We start from the raw sequence: 18,934 nt of genomic DNA on the forward strand, positions 1-18,934 counted from the left end.
TCTATGTGAAGAGATGGTGCGGTTTCAACTTTTTAAGAACTCGCCATATATTGATCATATATATCTGATAAGATCCAGGTTGCTTGATTTGTGGCTACATTATTTATCAATGGGGACTACTGCTGCATCAATGCTGTGTTATCATGTCCAAAAAGCATCTTTGTATGGTGTTGTTGGTCCTTTTGAAATGATATATGGCACTTTAAACTTCTTTCAAATGTTATGAACTCTCAAATACAAGATGGATGGACTTGTGGATATGGAGCCTGGCCAAGGAATTGTGTTCAGAGTAGACGAGACCACATTTCTGGTTCTTCCGTTAGTCTGAGTTACAGCTTGAAGTTCATAATAGTTGAATTTCAAACGGGTATTGCTTATGCAGTCAAATATTACAAAGGCAGAGTGTTTCACACTAGCTGAATCGTGTGGGCCACGACACAATGTCGGTCCTTCACCAAACGTGCATTTCCTTTCTAGGTTGTCTACTTCAAAGAAGTCTGAGCACCTGAACTGCTAGAATCCGAGGGGCAATTACGAGACAAGGGGTATGGGAAACAAATGAGCTGGGTCAAGCCATGGGTATCATGCGCTTGTTGCTTCATCCGAGTCTAATATCTGTTCTCTCGTGATGGGAGATCATGAGAACTCCAAATTTGAATTTCCACCAGTCAATTTTGGAGACCGAAAGCCTTTTGTCTCCGTTTCTTTCGGTTTTTTTTTTTGGGTGAAGATTTTGTCCTTGTTGAATGCTGTGAAGGTCATAGCAATTCTGCTTAAGACCCCTTCTCTCTCTCATTACATAAGACTGCCATTCTCAAACTTTGCTCCTCAGCTGCACCCGTTTTTCAGAGTTGAGGAACTTGCGTCCCCGTTTGCGTTGAAGTTCGCACGTTCTCTACAGCGGTTAGAGACGACTGTCCTCCTAGTGTTTTCACGAAGCTTAAAATCAACGTACCAGTTTCTCACCGTCCAAGGCGTTCCCGAGTTTTTCCGCTTTCCTAGCGGGGCTTTTAGGGGTTTGAAAGGTTGGTGAACGCGTTTCGCGAGGTGGCAAACCCGCTGAAAGGAGTTCAGCCCAAGCCTTTCGTTTTCGCCTTTCTGAAATCTAACCGTACACCTATAATAAAATGAACAGCTGTCTGGTGAGGACGATAATACCATTGGCGCAATTTTCTTGACAATCAGTTCAACACCGAATGCCCCCGATGAGGTGCGAATCAACTCGGTTTCCCAGAATTTGCGAAAGAGAAAAATATTGTTTTATTCTCATTTACTAGCAAATTATTAGCTTGCGGTCCTTTTGACGAAATCAGTGGGAAAGAATTGCAGCATAAGGTTGAAAGTTCAGCGTCCAATTAGTCTATGTGCAGACTATGTGTCTCTCAACAATGTGTAAATATTTTGAAAGTGCATTTGAATTCTTAAACTTGCAAAAAGTACAATTAAATCTTAAAACATTTTAAATTGGTGCAATTGAGTTTTGTTAACTCTGTCCAATTTGATTGATGGAAATTGCTGACTTGTTTTTTTTTTTTTCATTATTATTTTTCTATCTTACATTGTTGGCGTACCTACAATGATATCGTTTGGATCCAAATCTGATTTTTATATATTTTTAAAATTAAAATAAAAAAGCTAAATTGTAATTATTATTTTTTTTTTAAAGGAGAAGGGTGAGAATGCAGCCCTCAACCGTTGCTGCCCCCACCATTGCTACGAAGGGCCAATGAGAGTGGGGAATGGCTAGCGACCTCACTTGCTATGACCCTTGCCTATTGTTGGTGAGGGTTGCCATTCACTGGTCAAGACCCGACGAACCCCATCAACCATCCTCCACTGTTGCTAGCTCTTCCTAGCAATGGTGGGCGGCAATGGCGACGAGAGCTTGCAACCCTTAGCCGCCTAGTTTATCACCCCTCTCTTTATATGTATATTAGTTTATTTTTAAATTTAATTTCACTAAAATTCGAATTAAAAAAATTGGACTAAAATGATATCATTTACTGTATGTTTCATGTTTTTAGCCATGTCATCGTCATGTAAGGGAGAGAAAATATTAAAAATAACCACATTGACATTTTCTATTAACTAAGTTGGACGAAGTTAATAAAATAACTTGATTGCATCAATTTGATAGACTTCCATTACTCTTATTCCTAAACATTAATATCAAAACGCACATGTGCAAAAGAAACAAATGAGAAAATAGTCCTGGTCATAAGTCAAGCTGTTTTACCAAGTCATTTGAAATTGTCATCAGAATATTCCTTCGATGCCATAAACAAATCCAACTGCAACTATGATAAAATATCTACTAAAGATGGTTGCTGATTTAACATTTGGTAAGAACTCTTAAATATTGGGTCATTTCCCTCTAAATCGACTCTTTTGAGCACATAATCAATTTGCACCAGGAATGACCGTCCTACTGTTTCACAAACACTGGGCAATTACTATAATTCACACATTTTGTGTGTTCCTCTGGCAGTCTCAAAAGATTATTCGATCTCAAGGATTGATATAAAAAGCTTAATATGTGTTCCTAAGACGGCGACCGTGGTTTCTTGTAAGTGAAATATATGAACTCACCAACTTTTATGTCCTGAGAGTCATTTTCACAGAATTTCATATATTATCACACGATTTGGAAGAACAATGTTTACGAATACTTAAGGCCACCTATTAGTTTTTAGTTTGTAAGTTAAAGTTACTTATTGCGCATGAGGTTAAATGCTCATGTGTGCAAGCTTTTAAAAGACGTAGGCTCGAATCGTTTTGTGAAAAAGTTGCGTTTTTAGAAAATATTTTTCAAAAAGTCACTTTTTTAAGAAAATGATAGTATTTTTGATGTTTCACTAGAACCTGAAAGTAATTAAAAAATATTTTTGCCGTTTGGTGTTGAAAATTTGATTTGATTTTCCTCCTTCCATTGCTTTTCATAATTTTTTAAAATTATTCTTAAAAAATAAAAAAAATTTCCCTTTTTCTTCCCTTTTTTTTTTCCTACTTCTTCTTCTTCGATTAATCGCAAGTCACATCAATGATTGGCGACCGGCCACAAACTTGCTAGATTTCAGCAAGCTTGAGCTTGTGGCGAGGCTTACGCTTACCGACCTTGGGTGAGCTCGAGGCTTGTGTTTGCTGATCTAGTGAGTGGTGAGCATGCCTGTGGCTGGTGATCGACTAAAGAAGGGGATAAGATAAAATAAAGAAAGGAAAAAGAGAAAAATAATATTTGAATATTTGAATTTTTTTAAAAAGAAAGAAGAAAAAAGAAAGAAGAGGGGACTCGCATGGCCATCCTAAAAGGTGAAATAAGAGAAAGTGAGTGATGAAAATATTTTCCGGAAAAAAAAAATATTTTCTCATATTTCAGAAGACATTTTTGTTGATGGAAAATATTTTTCTCAATTAGTTCTTTTTTCGAGAATCAATTATAAAAAAAAAAATGAAAAATATTTTTCAAGTTGTTTTTGGTGAAATCAACGGACCTGTTTTAGTTGGGTTAAAGGAAGAGTCGTGAATCAAACGCCGACAAAAAGCAATGATTCCCGTGGGCCGTCGTCCAAGACCAAGAGGTGCAGTCAGGGCATGACACGTGCACGTCGTGTTCCTCAGAGGACAACAGCGGCGCTCGTATGAACGCATAAGCCCAATTTAAGAATGTCTGGCGTGCTGCTCTTATAGATGTGCCACGATTTTTATGCTCTTATAGATGTGCCACAAAGTGGTACGACGATTGCAATGAAGGTGTCTCGGTAAAGGTAGTATTTTGGTTCGTTAAATGTGGCTGAGATCCTACCTTTTGGGAAACACATGATTGGCTATGGTAATTCTACTTCTTTGTGGCATGACAATCGGCATCCGCATGGCATCTTAGCTGATAAACATCTTGTAGTGGGTTGTTCGTGTGGCTCAAATATTGCCGCAGATGCTGAGGTTTCTTCTGTGATTTGAGTACTCTCAATGGTTCTACCCTCATGCCAGATCAGAGGACTCAGCAGCTATCCAAGCAGCTCCTTGTGGTGCCATTTAACCTAGTATTTAACGTGAAGATAAAGAGTGATCTGTACCAGAACCGCCAGTGGACTGTTTAGTTCAGGAAATGCTCGGCATATTGTGATGAAAAGAAGTAATAAAGTGGAGGCATAGTCTCTTGTGGTTCTTTCCCAATATTCGCGGAGTTAGCTCCCTAAAGTGAATGGCTGTGCATGATTAGCTTCCTACATTTCTTTTTTTCCTTGCCGGTGGTAACCTTCCGACTTTGGAAAGAATAAGGAGACAGATGATCAGGTACTACTTGTCCTCTCCGTCGATGCACATTGGCGTTTTCAACAAGCATGTCTGAAAACCTTTGCCCCTCAGAACTTGGCTTAACCGGGTCACCTCAGCAGTCCAATCACCAGGCTGTCTTGTAATCAAACACGAACTCGTAGCCTCGTTTCATAAGACGAGCGTGCACCTCATCCACATCATTCTGCATAATCAATCATTATCTTACTGTTAGATGGAGGATGCACTAGCGCAAGGCTTCCCCGTAGCTCATAGACGGTAACATTAGCGATGACTCATCTGCACAAGTTTAGCACGCAAGAGAACCAAATCGAGATGCTTAGGGTCAATTTCGAGCTGAGGATCTATATGCTTCCCCGTAGCTCATAGACGGTAAGATTAGCAATGGCTCATCTGCACAAGTTTCGCACGCAAGAGAACCAAATTGAGATGCTTAGGGTTAATTTCGAGCTGAGGATCTATATGAGAGAGAGAGAGAGAGAGAGAGAGAGAGAGAGAGAGAGAGTTTCATGAGAAGATTCACAGCGATTAGCGAGTATTCACATTGGATCTAGCTAGAGATGTCACGAAGTATTGGACATAAAGTCATGGTTTCATGGTTAGATTTCAAAAAAATTTCATATATGTGAACTTTAGGTAGAAAGTAAAGTCAAGTGTGAAATGGATCATTACTCTCGAGATAAGATTGGGTTGCCCCTTCAATATATTTGACATTATCTAATCAACCACCTTCTGGAAATTGGAAGTTAAGGCGATTCAATTGAAAAAAGGGATTACACACGGAAGGCAGGTCAATTAAATGGATCATTGTATAGATGTGGAGAGAGTCAAAGAAGAACGTGGGAACTACACAAGTGCATGGATCGAGATTGCCAACCCATCACGCGCCTAGGCGGTGGTCAACCTCTCCATCCATCCCGTTGCTTGTGTCTTTAATTTAAAAAAAAAAAAGAAAAAGAAAAAAGAAAAACCTAGTCTCCGTCTGCGATCTAGCTAGTTCGTTTTTCTAATCGAGTAATTATGATGGTGTTTAGATTTCAAAACGATGCATGTGCATCCAATTTATGTACTGCAGCAGGCTAGGGAAAACACGTCCACGCTGTCACCTTCGCTCTCTAGTATAAATGGCCATTTCCACATGCCCTTTTGTCTTCAGCTCTAAGCTTGCAACATTGTGCTGCTGCAACATATGCTGAGTGTCTGGCTTCGTCTTTCATCAAGACGAGCAAGTGCTTTCGTAATACTCACAACCGGGGAAAGGGAATTATGGGAGGATCGTCGGGATCTTCGCCATGTGCTTCCTGCAAGCTGTTGAGACGCCGCTGCTCCAAGGATTGCATCTTCGCTCCATATTTCCCACCCCACGACCCTCATAAGTTTGCCATTGTTCATAAGGTCTTTGGTGCCAGTAATCTCAGCAAAATGTTGCAGGTCTCTCTCTCTCTCTCTCTCTCTCTCTCTCTCTCTCTCTGTGTGCTGTGTGTGGATGTGCAGCCCTCAGTAAACACCCCCACCTTCCAGTGTGTGTGATCCGAAGTAGTTACCTATTTTCTAGGTCGATTGATTCATGTCGAGTAAGAGCAACTGTACTTTTGGCCTTTAGGTACAGATGTGACCTAGTGCTGGTGGTGCACTCATTTTTTTTTTTCCAGATCTATCGATACAACAATGGTGGACTATAGAATATGCGTTGATATATATGGTTAATTAGATCAACCCAGATGATTTCAGTAACTGTCATAGGGCAGTTTCAGTTCCTCCAGAGTAATTCAGAGCCTGAGGCAATCCGGGTTTTACTTTTGCAGGAACTTCCGGTGAATCAGAGAGGAGATGCGGTGAGCAGTTTAGTGTACGAGGCAAATGCAAGGGTGAGAGACCCAGTATATGGGTGCGTAGGCACGATATCTTACTTGCAGAATCAAGTGTCTGAATTGCAGCTTCAGCTTGCAGCGGCCCAAGCAGAAGTTCTTTCCATGCAAATGCACCAAAAGCCACATCTTGTACAACAAGATAGGGAGACGTCTTTTCTCATGGCTGGGGACAACTTCAACAGCGTTTCACACTATATTGCCGCCAGTGTAATCCAGGATCCTCTTAAGAGAGAGTCCTTTTCGACTTAACTTCTCTTGTGGTGATTAAAATGACAAGTTCCACTTGTTTCAGAGTTATATTTTTTTCCTCCACGTCTTCTCTCGAAGTATCCTGATATTTAAAATCCCAATCGGAAAAGTCTAGACAAGTCTTACGTGAACTTGTACTCTCTAAAAGGGCATAGTACATGCATGTGTACAGAAGCCCCCTTTAGTGGGAATTGATTATGCGCAATTGCTAAGAAGGGATATCCAGTGATCGAAAGTCCGAGATCCCTGCGTGTGCGCGCGTTTATGTGGTTCACGCTCCCTCTAGCAAATGAAAGGGCCAAGTCTGGTCTCTAAGTCAATGAATCCACTGGGGGTACGATTTTGCAATTAGAGATTGATAAACACATTACACAATTATCTTACCCATCTGTACTGGGTCATCGAGGGAAGACGCACGATGAAGTGGTCTTTCAAGTCCTACTCTGGGTAGTTATCAAAAACTGACAAGAAGTCAGTCATTTCAGACAGCAATAGCTTACGACTTGATAGTCTTTTTATATGTGAGGCAGCAAATAGACGAAAATGGAATTAAAATCTAGACAATGACAAACTCCGCAAATTGCAGCGTGACGTATACAGCCAGGCATGAATTAAGATACTGCCAGTCGAGAATAAGCTTCATATTGGACACCTATGGGACCTGTAAATAAAGCTCCCATACCCATGATGTTACTATCTAGTTCTAAACTAACATGATCTCATGGTGAAGGCTACAGATCAAAGCTATGGCTGTTAAAGTGGAAAACAGGTCTATTGCCCTTTCTTCTTAAATCCTGTGACCTGATTTCTTTTGCAACACTTGATTGAAGAGTTTGCGGACCGCACACAATTACACCAACATCCACGCAGCCCCAGGAATCCGAAACCGATCCAAAAATTTCTGCATACAAAGTTTCAAAGTGTCACCAAGATCATAAATCAGTAAGCATTGAGTAGCAAAATCTGAACTAGCATTATCATGTACGCTCACAAGATATTAGACGATACTATGTTCAATCTAAAATTTTTAGGACAAGCAGGAAGCCCATTGTGGTGGCCTGATATATGTTGGTATCTGAAATAAGAAAACCTGAGTCATTTACTTTATTAGACATGAAGACATGAAAAGTGCCACCCACAACACGAGAACTTGACCATTTCTCAGTCAAGCATTGTTTGTTTTGTTCTCCACGTCGGCACATTCTTAAGTATGTATCCACACCAATTGGCAAGATGGACTCAAAAGGTGCACATTAAGCTCTCTACCAATATCCAGGAAATGATTTTATAGCTCTAGTAGCATTTATGCACATATTATCATCAAAATAATAAGATGAAACTAATATTGTCAAGAGGAGATCTTTTACCTTTGAAGTCTGGTCTTTGACCATAGAATACATTAGTATTTTCGTGAAGCTTGTATCGGGTTGTTTCTTGATCCAGCATATAGCCAATCCTTCCACTCTCTTCCCTGTCTTCCTCCCCAGCTGGAGTCACATTTTCAGAGCGATGCCAGAAGAAGATAACACCACCCCCAAATATTACAACACTAATAACCATGCACCCCAAAAACAAAATCCCTCTATACCACCATTTAGAGATGTCGTATGGGTTTAAGTAGCACACATTTAACAAAGCCCATATTATCAGGAAGCCAAGAATGGAAACGATGACATAAGCTCCAGACCAAATTTTATTTCCTGTACCAACCAAAACTGACATGCTTCGTCCTCTTGATCTTGTATTCAAGGATACAACCTTCTCAATTTTTCCCTCTTCCTGCAGTTAGCAACAGCCAAAGCCTCAAACTACAGACTCACAGAAGATAAAATGCAAGTAGTAGAAAAGAAACAGCAGCTTAGCCTACCAATGAGGGTTCTGATTCTCGAGTGACATACAGGCAGATGTCGACATTAACTTTATCTGAGAAAGACGGACAAATAGAATCCATGTCGACGGTCGAAAGAAGAGAAATCTCACTCGATCTTTTTACTGCCCAGATGAGCAAAATGTCTCTCGGCAGACAAGGTTTATCATCCCTAATGCGATGAAGAACATCACTCAAAATTGCCAAGAATGGGGATATCCCACTGCCTCCTGCTACCAGAATAAGCTTTTTATACCTGGGGGAACAATAAGGCAGATTAGTCCCTCCCCTAATAAAACATCTGAAGAGAGCTTTGTTACTTGTAAGTGACTGACACCAAGCCTATTAAACAAATCACAAACTAAGATTTAAAGACAAATTGTTCCATGATAACAATATAAAGGAGATTGAGTTGAATGCTCTATATTGAATGCCACGGAATGTGTTTAAATTGCACTGATTAGACTAATTGTAACAAATAACTAGAGTCGCTATTGTACATGTCAAAGTAATCAAAAAGGACTCACATCAAGTGGTATGGAGATTCATGCCCGTAAGGTCCCTCCACGGAAGCCACAAAGCTAGCATTGGGTCCAGACAGCTGCGTTTGAGAAAGCAGTAGGTCAGATACACTTCTTTTGAGCTTTCCCGTCCATTCCCCAGCGGACTTTATCAGGACCGAAAGATGATGGCCGCCATCAAGAGGACTCGATGAAACGCTAAAAGGATGCCATTGGAGCCAAGATATCTCTCGCACTTGCAGGAAGATGAAACCAAGGGCATTGTAGTGTAGATCTGCGATATCATATAGAGAATTACCTACGGTAAAGAGAAGTGCTCTACCCAATTAAAGAATCACAAGAGAAGTATCGTACTTTTGGGTTTGGATATGACCAAGCTCACTGATCCACATGGAAAGGATGTTGCAGAAATTACATCAACATTCCGTCGAGACTGGCAGAATCTTAGAAACCGGTCAAGCATGAACAGGAAAATTCCCCCTGCTGCTTTGCTGACATACGTATCCCCAACGTGCAGAGAGAAGAAGATCACAAAGAGTATGTAGAGTTGATGAGTGTAGAAGAAGAGCTCAAAAAATCTCTTTCTTATTGGAGGAAGCGTGGTCACCCACATTGTAAATCCAAAACAATAGCAGATTATGCCCGCGAAGTTTGCACCGCCATCACTTTTCCACTCTATTATCTGTAGAAATACGCGTAGATATGATTACGTCATGTGGCAAGAGCTTTCCCCAGGTTCCACCCACTTTGAGTAAGTGATATAGTCACATTGCAATGGCATACCAACTTGTGAGCCATTTGCCTAATGCCATGCAGGTTGAAATGCTCCATAAATGGCAAGCGTAATCAAATCTCTGCCGCCGCAGCAGCGCATGTATGAGTGAAATAATCTTTTTATTCTAGTGCAAGCTAAGATAAAGTAGGAACTTACACTTTCTAATACGATGCCTCGAATAAACCAAACAATAAAGTAGCAGAGTCCGTGCATAGTCAGCAGGAACATGGTGAGATTCCCCAACCATACATGATATCTGGTAGCATGCTCAAAAGGGATGCCAATTAGGCGAAGAAGAATTGATCCCCTGGCAACTGGGAGAAATAAAAATGCCAAGCACGTCAAGGCAGTCAAACCGAAGATATATGCTGACATTTGCAACATCTGAACCCTGAAGAAGGAGAGGAACTGAAGTTACTACAGCAGTAAGCCGTCGATGGTAGACGTTATCTTATAGGGACACGATATTGCAATACCTCACATACGAGATAGGGAAAGCAGCAATAACACACAAGCATACCTCTTTTCCAGAGGGGTTAGATCACCATAAGTGGGCAACATTTCGAAGTTCACCACGGTGTACCCATAAACAGCCCAGGCCACAAACACAACGAACATGGCTATGCCAATGAACTCGGCGGCCGTCACAACCCCAAACACGCCGTCCACCAACACCGGGAATGTCCCTAGACGGAGGCGGGGACTCTTCTTCTTTCTACATGTCAAACAAAGACAGCGCCGACGGTTGATGATATTGGACTCTGACAGACCACTCGAGCAATTAAACAAACAGACGGGAGGCGGCATCCGCAGCAAAAGAAAGAAACACGTACTCAGCGACAACGTCGTCGTCGTCTCCTCCAGAAAGGAGAAGGTAAGGTACGGCGAGCACAGCTATCAGCAGTATAGGCCCAGTGTACAGCAGCAAAGCGCTTCCTGAACCACACGAAAGAGAAGACGGTCAGGGGGCGAGTACAAAGAAAGCGGGATTCTCAGCACGGAAACAGGGTGAGTCGGGAAGCCGGACCTTCGGTGCCGTAGAGAGTGCCGCTGGTGGCGTCCTCCCAGTCGGTGTAAAAGTCGGTGCCGAACTCGGTGGGGATGACGAAGAACATGGCGATCCAGGCGAGGAAGAGGGTCCACAAGGCGAGCTTGAGAGCCCCCCTGGCGAGCGACTTGGCGAGCTTAGCGGCTCTGCTGGGGTGGCCGCCGCCCCTGGGGAGGAGAAGAGGCTCGGACCCATTATCGCCGACGGCCATGGCGGGAAGGGATGGGGGGTGGGGTTGAGCAGGTGGTGGTGAGGCATGGCGGAGATTAAAAAACCGGGCGCTGCTAATGTCAAAAAGCTCGAGTCTTTCCCCCACCTGAAGTTCAAAATGGCCGCAGCTACCCACTTTCTGCCCATCTAATTGTCCTCGTTTCGTCGAGGGGCGACGCTAGAGACGGTTGAACTCTCTCTCTCTCTCTCTCTCTCTCTTTCTCTCTCTCTGCACTCCAACGGCAAAAACGGGAGGGGCGATTGAAAATTGGTTGGCTCATCGATCTCTGTTACGGTTGCGGAGGTCCGTTGCGATGCGAGCGAGGGGCCAAAAAAAGCCCACTTCAGCTTTAGGCCCACGTGCTAAATGTGATAATATTCAACTTGGCGGATGGTCTGTGTCCTCACAAGAAGAAGAAGAAGAAGAAGAAGAAGAAGAAGAAGATTTGCTGCTACCTATTTAACTCGTCCGTCGGCATTCATTTATTTTTAAATGATGTGTCGCTCCGTGAAGCAACCGGGACGTTCTGGTGAATACCCCAAAGCATTTCCTCCATGAACATAGCACCGGCTGACGAGCGTCTCTTTAAGTTGCTCGCTTCCCGAAAGTAGTTGGTACCATTATATTCCTGAAATAGTAGAATGACCATCTTCATCCCAAAATAGTGGATACTCTCTCTCTCAATGTTCCCTAAATGAGCCCTGCCCTACCTTCACCCATTCGGACGGCAGTTTTTTGTTGTTGGGAAAAACGGGATGGTCCAGCAGGCTAAGCCTTGGCAACCACCAGATTGTGGTTTGCCCTGGCTTCGCTTCACAGCTCCCTACTCTTGCTCTCGCACGGCCCCACAGTCGCGACTCTCGGATTTGGATCCAAGAGCCACGCAGCAGCCGCTTGAAAAAGGGTATTGGGTCCACGAGACGCAATAATACCGATGCCTTGCAAAAATTGATGACGTGGTGCCTACTTAGCACACATGACCCAGATTTACATTATGCATGCGATCTAAAACGTGATGTGTGTTTTCATGTGGGCCAACTTAGTATTCAGAAAGTCAAATTTAATTGAAGAATTTATGCTGAATCGCACAGTAACGAACTCAAATAAAAAGAAAAAAAGACGAAAGAAGAAGAAGAGTATAGTAACGATTTTCAATTTTAGGCAAAGCTATTACATGGATCATCATTATCCAAAATAGTTTGCAACATTAATGGTAATCCTTCGCGGTCAACTCACTCTTTAAAAGAGCCTAACCAAATCAAAGTTCATTAAATCATTTCTTTTCTAATCAAAAACTCGCCTACGCTTACACTAAGACCAAAGTCATATCGTGGGGGCGATAATGAAGGTTTAATTAGACAATCAAATCATAACCCAAATCAAAATATTTTCTTTTTAACTTGCTTTTCCCCTTCTTTATAATTAGCTAAAACCAGTGGGGTCGCTTTGGCTCAAGCGACGAGGGTACGTTCATCCAAGAGATCCGGTTATCTCATTAAGCATACGACACAGTCTCTTTGGAATTTTCTCCCCGCGCAGTGGGCTTTTCCGTCATTTGCTGCTCCGGCCGTACCCTAACCACATGGGAGTCGTACTCTTTCTTCCTACCACCGTAAGTTCTTGAGAGCAAAATCTCTGGGAGCGGAGGTGCAACTCCAAGCAGCTTCTTCACTCTCTTCCACCAGGATCCGATCGACATGGAGTCGAAGCCCACCCCGGTTTGCCATGTAGTGGCCTTGCCTTACCCCGGCCGAGGCCACATCAACCCCATGATGAACCTCTGCAAGCTCTTGGTCTCCAAGAAGCCCGACATCCTCATCACCTTCGTCGTCACGGAGGAGTGGCTCGGCTTCATCGGCTCCGAGCCGAAGCCCGCTAACGTTCGCTTCGCCACGGTCCCCAATGTTATACCGTCGGCGCTCCACCGAGCCAAGAACTTTCCCAACTTCCTCGAAGCCGTTTTCACGAAGCTGGAAGCTCCGGTGGAGCAGCTGCTGGACAGGGTGGAGCTCCCGGTGGCGGCTATCATGGCGGACACGTACGTGCTGTGGGCTGTCAGGGTAGGTAAGCGGAGGAATATTCCGGTGGCTACGCTTTGGACGATGTCGGCGTCGGTGTTTTCGGTGTTCCATCATTTCGAGATGCTGAAGCAGAAGGGCCATTTTCCGGTCGACTTGTCAGGTGCGCATTAATATCTTTAAGAAACATTACCCATTGGGTGCCCATGAGTTTAGCGTCTTGGTTTCCAACGCATTGCACGAGAGATAATTACCAAAAAAATAACAAAACATATTATAAAGGTGCCGATTTAGTTCTAGAGCATTCAATTTGACAAATTTAAATTTAAATATTTTGACAATCTACCAATATGGTCTTTTTCGATTATTTTTGACTTGAAATTGTTGATGTGGATGCAATTGTGTAGTATGTTGATCTATACAATTTTTTAAAAAATTTCTAATTCTTTAAAAAGTTTTGTTTTATTTTGTTTTGTTTTTGTTTTTTTATTATTATGGCTAGCGAGATCACAAAAACCTCACCCAAACTTGGCTGAGGACCACAACCCTCATCATTGGTTGGTGAGGGTTTGCAGGGCCTCATCCAATTGTCAGCAAAAGAAATAAAAAAAATTATAAAAAATTCAGAAAATTAATTTGCAAAAATTATTCATGTCAACGTCGGCTGTTTTACATAGGGTAGCTGATGTTCATTTTAGTGATTTTAGGTTAAAATTGATTAAAATAGTTACATTGACAAATCATAAAAAAAATTAAGACTAAATTAACCAAATTAGATGAATAATCATAAAATGGAATCCATATAATATGTTTTAGATTTTTTTTGGTAATTTTCCTTTTTATATGATTATGGTTATTATGATTAATATGCGGGGCTTCCGAGTACGTTCACGTTACCTACTCTTGTGGAGATTTTTACTTGTGAACATAGGAAAACCATCAGAAAAGATCAATGAAAGCTCCTAAAGATTCGATAAACTGCCTAGTCCTTTGGAAAAAAAAGTTATTTCTATGAGAACGAGAATGATCCGATTGTTATCTTACCATTAAGAAAAACATAGTTCACTATATCATATAAATTTGTCACATCTTTGTAATTCTCTTAATAAAGTAAATATTCGGTACATCTATACTGGAGTACTAGCATCCTAATGACGGATACGACTAGGGTTTTTTTTGGTTTAGCTTGAGGTCCAATCAAGAAGCTCAATTTGAATTTTATGTTGAAAATATATATATATATATATATATATATATATATATATATATATATTGATGAAGATTCTAAAAAGACTAAGAAATATTTGAGGGCGACAATAGTTGGGATGCTCCCCACTAAATGAAAGTTCAAACCCAAACACTAAGGTTCAAGAAAAAAAATTAAGTTAAAAGCAATACACTACAGCAAGAATTTAATATATTTTACCTTTTCTTTACCTTCAAGGCGAGGCCTTGGTAATTAGAGAAGAATCGCTTTTCAATGCGCGTAAATGGTGTTGATTATATTGAGATTAGATATGTGCACATGGGGTATCTTCTAAATTGACAATGGGCTGGGGCTCATGCAACTGGCTGTTTCGATTGATTTGTTGTCCATGGCCTGGGAAAACGAAATCTGCTCACGGTTCTTGGATTGAATTCTATGGTTGTGTAAATACGCGAAGCAAAGCATAGGCCCGGGAAGATCACTTTCCCTCCATAATTGCGAGCTTTAGATGTTTCACCAACCCTGTGCTCCGGAGGACTCAGCTGCATCCTCGTCTGGTGCTCAAGTCCCCAGCGTTAGCCCAATTATTGTGGTCTAGATTCGTCCATGCAGGAAGAACGTTTGATAAAGAGACGGAAACGACGGAGATATATGAATGTAGAGAGAATGTTGCCAGTCTTTTGCTTCTCAATTATCAGACTGTAACAGCTGGAACCATCCGGGTCGAAACAACTTCGCAATTGATTCTTCTTCTATCTCACTCTCCTTCACCAAGTCGACACAAGTTGCTGATGGTGACCAGAGAATGTTTTGGTGCCGATGTCAATATCCAAGTTGGAAAGAGAGTTTTAAGGACCAGTGCGGATACAACATAATTTAATTTAGTTTTCTGAGGAAACCCCCAGAATTGTTTAACGAGTATAAAAAGGTCATAGTAACCTCGAAATGAAAGTGATGTGCGTTGAAACAGAAACTCTGCCAGGAATAGAGGTCACCTTTTCTTGATTCTTGAACGGTAAACCAGTAATTGGATTCGCCCGTCTTCTCTTTTTTGTCTGTGAGTTGGCAGAGAGAGGAGAAGAGGAAGTGGACTACATTCCGGGAGTCGCCAAGACCCGAATCGCAGATCTTCCTACGATCTTCCACGGAAATGGGCGCCAGATATTGGACGGAGCCCTGGAGTGCATCGCCTGGGCATCCAAGGCCGACTTCTTCCTCTCCACCTCCTTCTACGAGCTCGAATCCCCTGTCCTGGACGCCCTCCGATCTCAACTCTCTGCGCCCCTCTATTGCGTCGGCCCCACCATCCCCTTCAACGGCGGCGGCGACGGAGATGGAGACGTGGCTTATCTCCGATGGCTGGACTCTCAGCCCAGAGGTTCGGTCCTCTACGTCTCGTTCGGGAGCTTCCTCTCGGTCTCCAAGGCTCAGATGGAGGAGATGGTGGCCGGGGTGCGGGACAGCGGGGTGCGGTTCCTGTGGGTGGCGCGCGGGGAGACGTCGCTGATCGAGAGCGCAGGCGAGGAGGAGGACATGGGAGTGGTGGTGCCCTGGTGCGAGCAGCTGAAGGTGCTGTGCCACCCTTCGGTGGGCGGGTTCTGGACCCACAGCGGGTGGAATTCCACGCTGGAAGCCATCTACGCTGGGGTCCCCATGCTGACGTGCCCCATCTTCTGGGACCAGGTCCCCAACAGCAAGCAGATCGCGGAGGACTGGAAGATCGGGTTGAGGGTTAAGAAGGAAGGTGGTGGCGGCGGTGCTGAGGATTTGGTCACCCGGCAAGAAATTGCACGGCTCGTGAGAAAGCTGATGGATGTGGAAAGCGACGAGGGGAGAGAAATGAGGAAGAGAGCAAGAGAGCTGAGAGAGGCGTGTAGACGGGCGGTTGCCAGAGGCGGATCGTCGGATCGGAATTTGGATGCCTTCATCAGTGACATAGCTAGGGCCGAATGAATCCGATAGAGGGATATGATATGGTGGGGTTAAGTTTTTGCTTTGTATTTCCAAACGACAATTTTCATTTTGTTCAATCAGACTCTGTTTCCTCTGTTTCCTCTTGGGCACTCGAAAGTTCCGAAAGAAAATAAGAAGATAGTGGCGGACAAAACCGAGTCACAAGCAATGAGATGGATTCTTTTGTCCAGTGCTACAAAGGTGCCCCCTGGTCCCCGTGGTGACTGCTTTCTATTTTAAAAATGTCAAATAATTTACCGTATCAAAGTTGGTAATGGCACGCCGTATCCCTAATGCCCTCTGCTCAAAGTAGAGATTGCTTTAGTGAGGAAACCCTTCTTCTTCCAAAGCTCCTTCACCACGCCACAGCTCTTCCTTCCTTTCTCCGGACATGGATGCGGATGAGCTTCGACGTCAACCATGCCACATGGTGGCGATGCCTTTCCCTGGGAGAGGCCACGTCAATCCCATGATGAACCTCTGTAAGATCCTGGTTTCCTCCAGAAGCAGACAACAGCACCCTCCTCTTATCATCACCTTCGTTGTCACGGAAGAGTGGCTAGGCTACATCGGCTCCCACCCTAAGCCCAGCAATATCCGCTTCGCCACCATCCCCAACGTTGTGCCCTCCGAGCGGCTCAAAGCAGCTGATTTCCCTGGCTTCTATGAAGCCGTCATGACAAAGATGGAAGCTCCGTTTGAGCAGCTCCTGGACCAGCTCCACCCTCCTGTGACTGCGTTCTTGGCCGATGTCGAGCTGCTCTGGGGAGTGGGTGTGGGTAATCGCAGGAACATACCTGTAGCCTCGCTCTGGACCATGTCTGCTTCTGTGTTTTCCATGTTCCATCATTTTGACTCGATCCTGCAAAACAGTCATTTTCCAGTGAATCTGTCTGGTGAGTCGATGATTACCGATTAACGCTGATATCTCTCAAAACAGTGGAATCGGGGTCCTCTGGTCAGCAGAAGACACAGCAGAAAGCCATAAAGATTTTTATCTTTATGCATGCAATGTCTTTTTCCGTTCAGTGTCGATAGAAAATGTAAAAAGCTTCTGCATATGCAGGAAAAAAGAGTGTTGAATTGATAATCCTATATATCTTGAAGAAGTTCACTACAATTGGTTTACTTTAATTTTTTGATTTGACTAAACGAGTCGACCACCTAAACTTTGTGAATCCTCTTTAGTATGTTCTATTTTTCTTTTTGGTATCTCTGATATTTCTCTTTGGTACAGTTAACTACCAAAACACAAATAGTAATGTCGAAGCCTTAAGCAAAAACAAGCAAGCCTTCTATTTTGAGTTCTTTCCGATTTTTAACCAGCTTAAATAAAGGCTTTGAGCTTTAGAATCTTCCACATTGCGTGCCATATACAACTGATTCAGTGAATATTCATTTTTCGACTGTAACTTAAATGATTCTACCTACTGATGTGCTAGAGCATGGAGCGCAGCGTGTCGAATACATTCCAGGGATTTCTCCCACAAGTGTGGCAGATCTCCCCACTAGAGCTGATCCACGAGTCCTGAAGCGAGCCGTGGAATGTGTTTCGCAGGTGTCAAAAGCACAGTATCTGTTATTTACTTCTCTGTATGAGCTTGAACCTCGAGTCATGGATGCTTTAGAAGCAGAGTTCTCTTTCCCCGTCTTGCCTGTTGGTCCAACAATACCTTTCTTAGACATTAGCAGCAATAATTCTACAAATTCCGATAATGTCCCTGATTATCTAAGTTGGCTGGACTCCCAACCTGAGAGATCAGTCTTGTACATCTCATTGGGAAGTTTCCTGTCAGTTTCAATGGACCAAATGGATGAAATAGTGGCTGCAATGAACGAGAGCGGTGTTGGCTACTTATTGGTAGCCCGTGGAGAGACTCCAAGGTTAAACACGAAATTTGGGGAGAGAGGATTTGTTGTGCCTTGGTGTGATCAGTTGAGGGTGTTGTGCCATCCTTCTGTCGGAGGATTCTGGACACATTGTGGGTGGAATTCAATACTTGAGGCCATGTTTGCTGGCATTCCAATGCTCACTTTTCCAATATTTCTAGATCAACCCTCCAATAGCAAGCAAATAGTTGAAGATTGGAAGACAGGGTGGAGGGTGAAGAACCAAGCGGATGCTGACGAAGAACTATCGCCAAGGGGAAAGATTCGAGAGCTTGTGCAGCGATTTATGGATCTTCAAAGCAGGGAGGGAAAAGAAATTAGGAAAAGAGCAACAGAATTTAAAGAAATTTGTCTGAGAGCAATTACAGGAGGATCATCTGATAGAAACCTCAATGCTTTCATCCAACATATATCACAGGGCCATAGGCTGGAAACATAAAAAAAAGGCTTCTCGCTATGTTATCAGGTGAATGGAAGCTATTCTGTTTGTTAGAGCGAGGAGCAGCTCTATCCTGGCAAGTAGTTTTCCCATGTATGTGAAGACAAATGGAATGAGTTTCCATCCCTAACTCATTGGAATTGACAGACTAGTTTTTTTTTACTGGCCAAGACGCCCTCACCCGTGATAACTTTATTTTAGATAGAATACTTCTACTAATTTAAGCTTGATATTTACTAAGTTTTGATGAATTTTTGATGAACATATTTGCTACTCATATGATTTTATTGAATTTTGTAGGATATATGACTTTCGGATTCATAAGAGACTATCCGCACCGTTTGTAGAATTTGCTAGGGCCATATGCATAATTTTACCATGTGTCTATGCTAGAATTTGCTTATCAGTCCCTACGCCTCAGAATCTTTCAAAAGATCTCAATATCATCTAGAATATTTCAATATCTTCCGAAATATTTCAAAATCTTCCAAAGTATTTTATCTTGAAGAAAAAGCTAGCCAAGACCTAATAGGAGACTGGCTTAGGGTAGATTTTGGAGGCTATATAAACCTCTTTTGTGCCACATATTTTA

The 18,934-nt window shown here is 42.8% G+C and overlaps 4 protein-coding genes across 4 annotated transcripts; 3 read left to right on the top strand and 1 right to left on the bottom strand.

Moving 5' to 3' along the window:
• Nucleotides 1-5,438: 5,438 nt before the first annotated feature.
• LOC104434107 (LOB domain-containing protein 12) lies at nt 5,439-6,474 on the top strand. Its single transcript, XM_010047070.2, has 2 exons — nt 5,439-5,724; nt 6,099-6,474. The coding sequence occupies exons 1-2, from the start codon at nt 5,560-5,562 to the stop codon at nt 6,411-6,413; spliced, it is 480 nt and encodes a 159-aa protein (XP_010045372.1). The 5' UTR covers nt 5,439-5,559; the 3' UTR covers nt 6,414-6,474.
• A 390-nt stretch (nt 6,475-6,864) lies between these two features.
• LOC104434108 (ferric reduction oxidase 7, chloroplastic) lies at nt 6,865-11,062 on the bottom strand. The gene is made up of 9 exons (XM_010047071.3): nt 10,604-11,062; nt 10,410-10,512; nt 10,097-10,291; nt 9,733-9,967; nt 9,156-9,483; nt 8,808-9,075; nt 8,281-8,536; nt 7,781-8,192; nt 6,865-7,314 (listed from the first exon to the last, which is right to left on the bottom strand). Exons 1-9 carry the CDS (start codon nt 10,833-10,835, stop codon nt 7,145-7,147), a joined length of 2,199 nt encoding a protein of 732 aa, XP_010045373.2. The 5' UTR covers nt 10,836-11,062; the 3' UTR covers nt 6,865-7,144.
• Nucleotides 11,063-12,414: 1,352 nt separating this feature from the next.
• LOC104434109 (UDP-glycosyltransferase 87A1) lies at nt 12,415-16,123 on the top strand. The gene is made up of 2 exons (XM_010047072.3): nt 12,415-13,016; nt 15,130-16,123. The coding sequence occupies exons 1-2, from the start codon at nt 12,533-12,535 to the stop codon at nt 16,011-16,013; spliced, it is 1,368 nt and encodes a 455-aa protein (XP_010045374.1). The 5' UTR covers nt 12,415-12,532; the 3' UTR covers nt 16,014-16,123.
• Nucleotides 16,124-16,263: 140 nt separating this feature from the next.
• LOC104434110 (UDP-glycosyltransferase 87A1) lies at nt 16,264-18,348 on the top strand. The gene is made up of 2 exons (XM_010047073.3): nt 16,264-16,909; nt 17,456-18,348. The coding sequence occupies exons 1-2, from the start codon at nt 16,405-16,407 to the stop codon at nt 18,340-18,342; spliced, it is 1,392 nt and encodes a 463-aa protein (XP_010045375.2). The 5' UTR covers nt 16,264-16,404; the 3' UTR covers nt 18,343-18,348.
• Nucleotides 18,349-18,934: the final 586 nt, after the last annotated feature.

This window comes from Eucalyptus grandis, chromosome 2 (genome assembly GCF_016545825.1).
Source record: "Eucalyptus grandis isolate ANBG69807.140 chromosome 2, ASM1654582v1, whole genome shotgun sequence".
Lineage (NCBI taxonomy): Eukaryota > Viridiplantae > Streptophyta > Magnoliopsida > Myrtales > Myrtaceae > Eucalyptus > Eucalyptus grandis.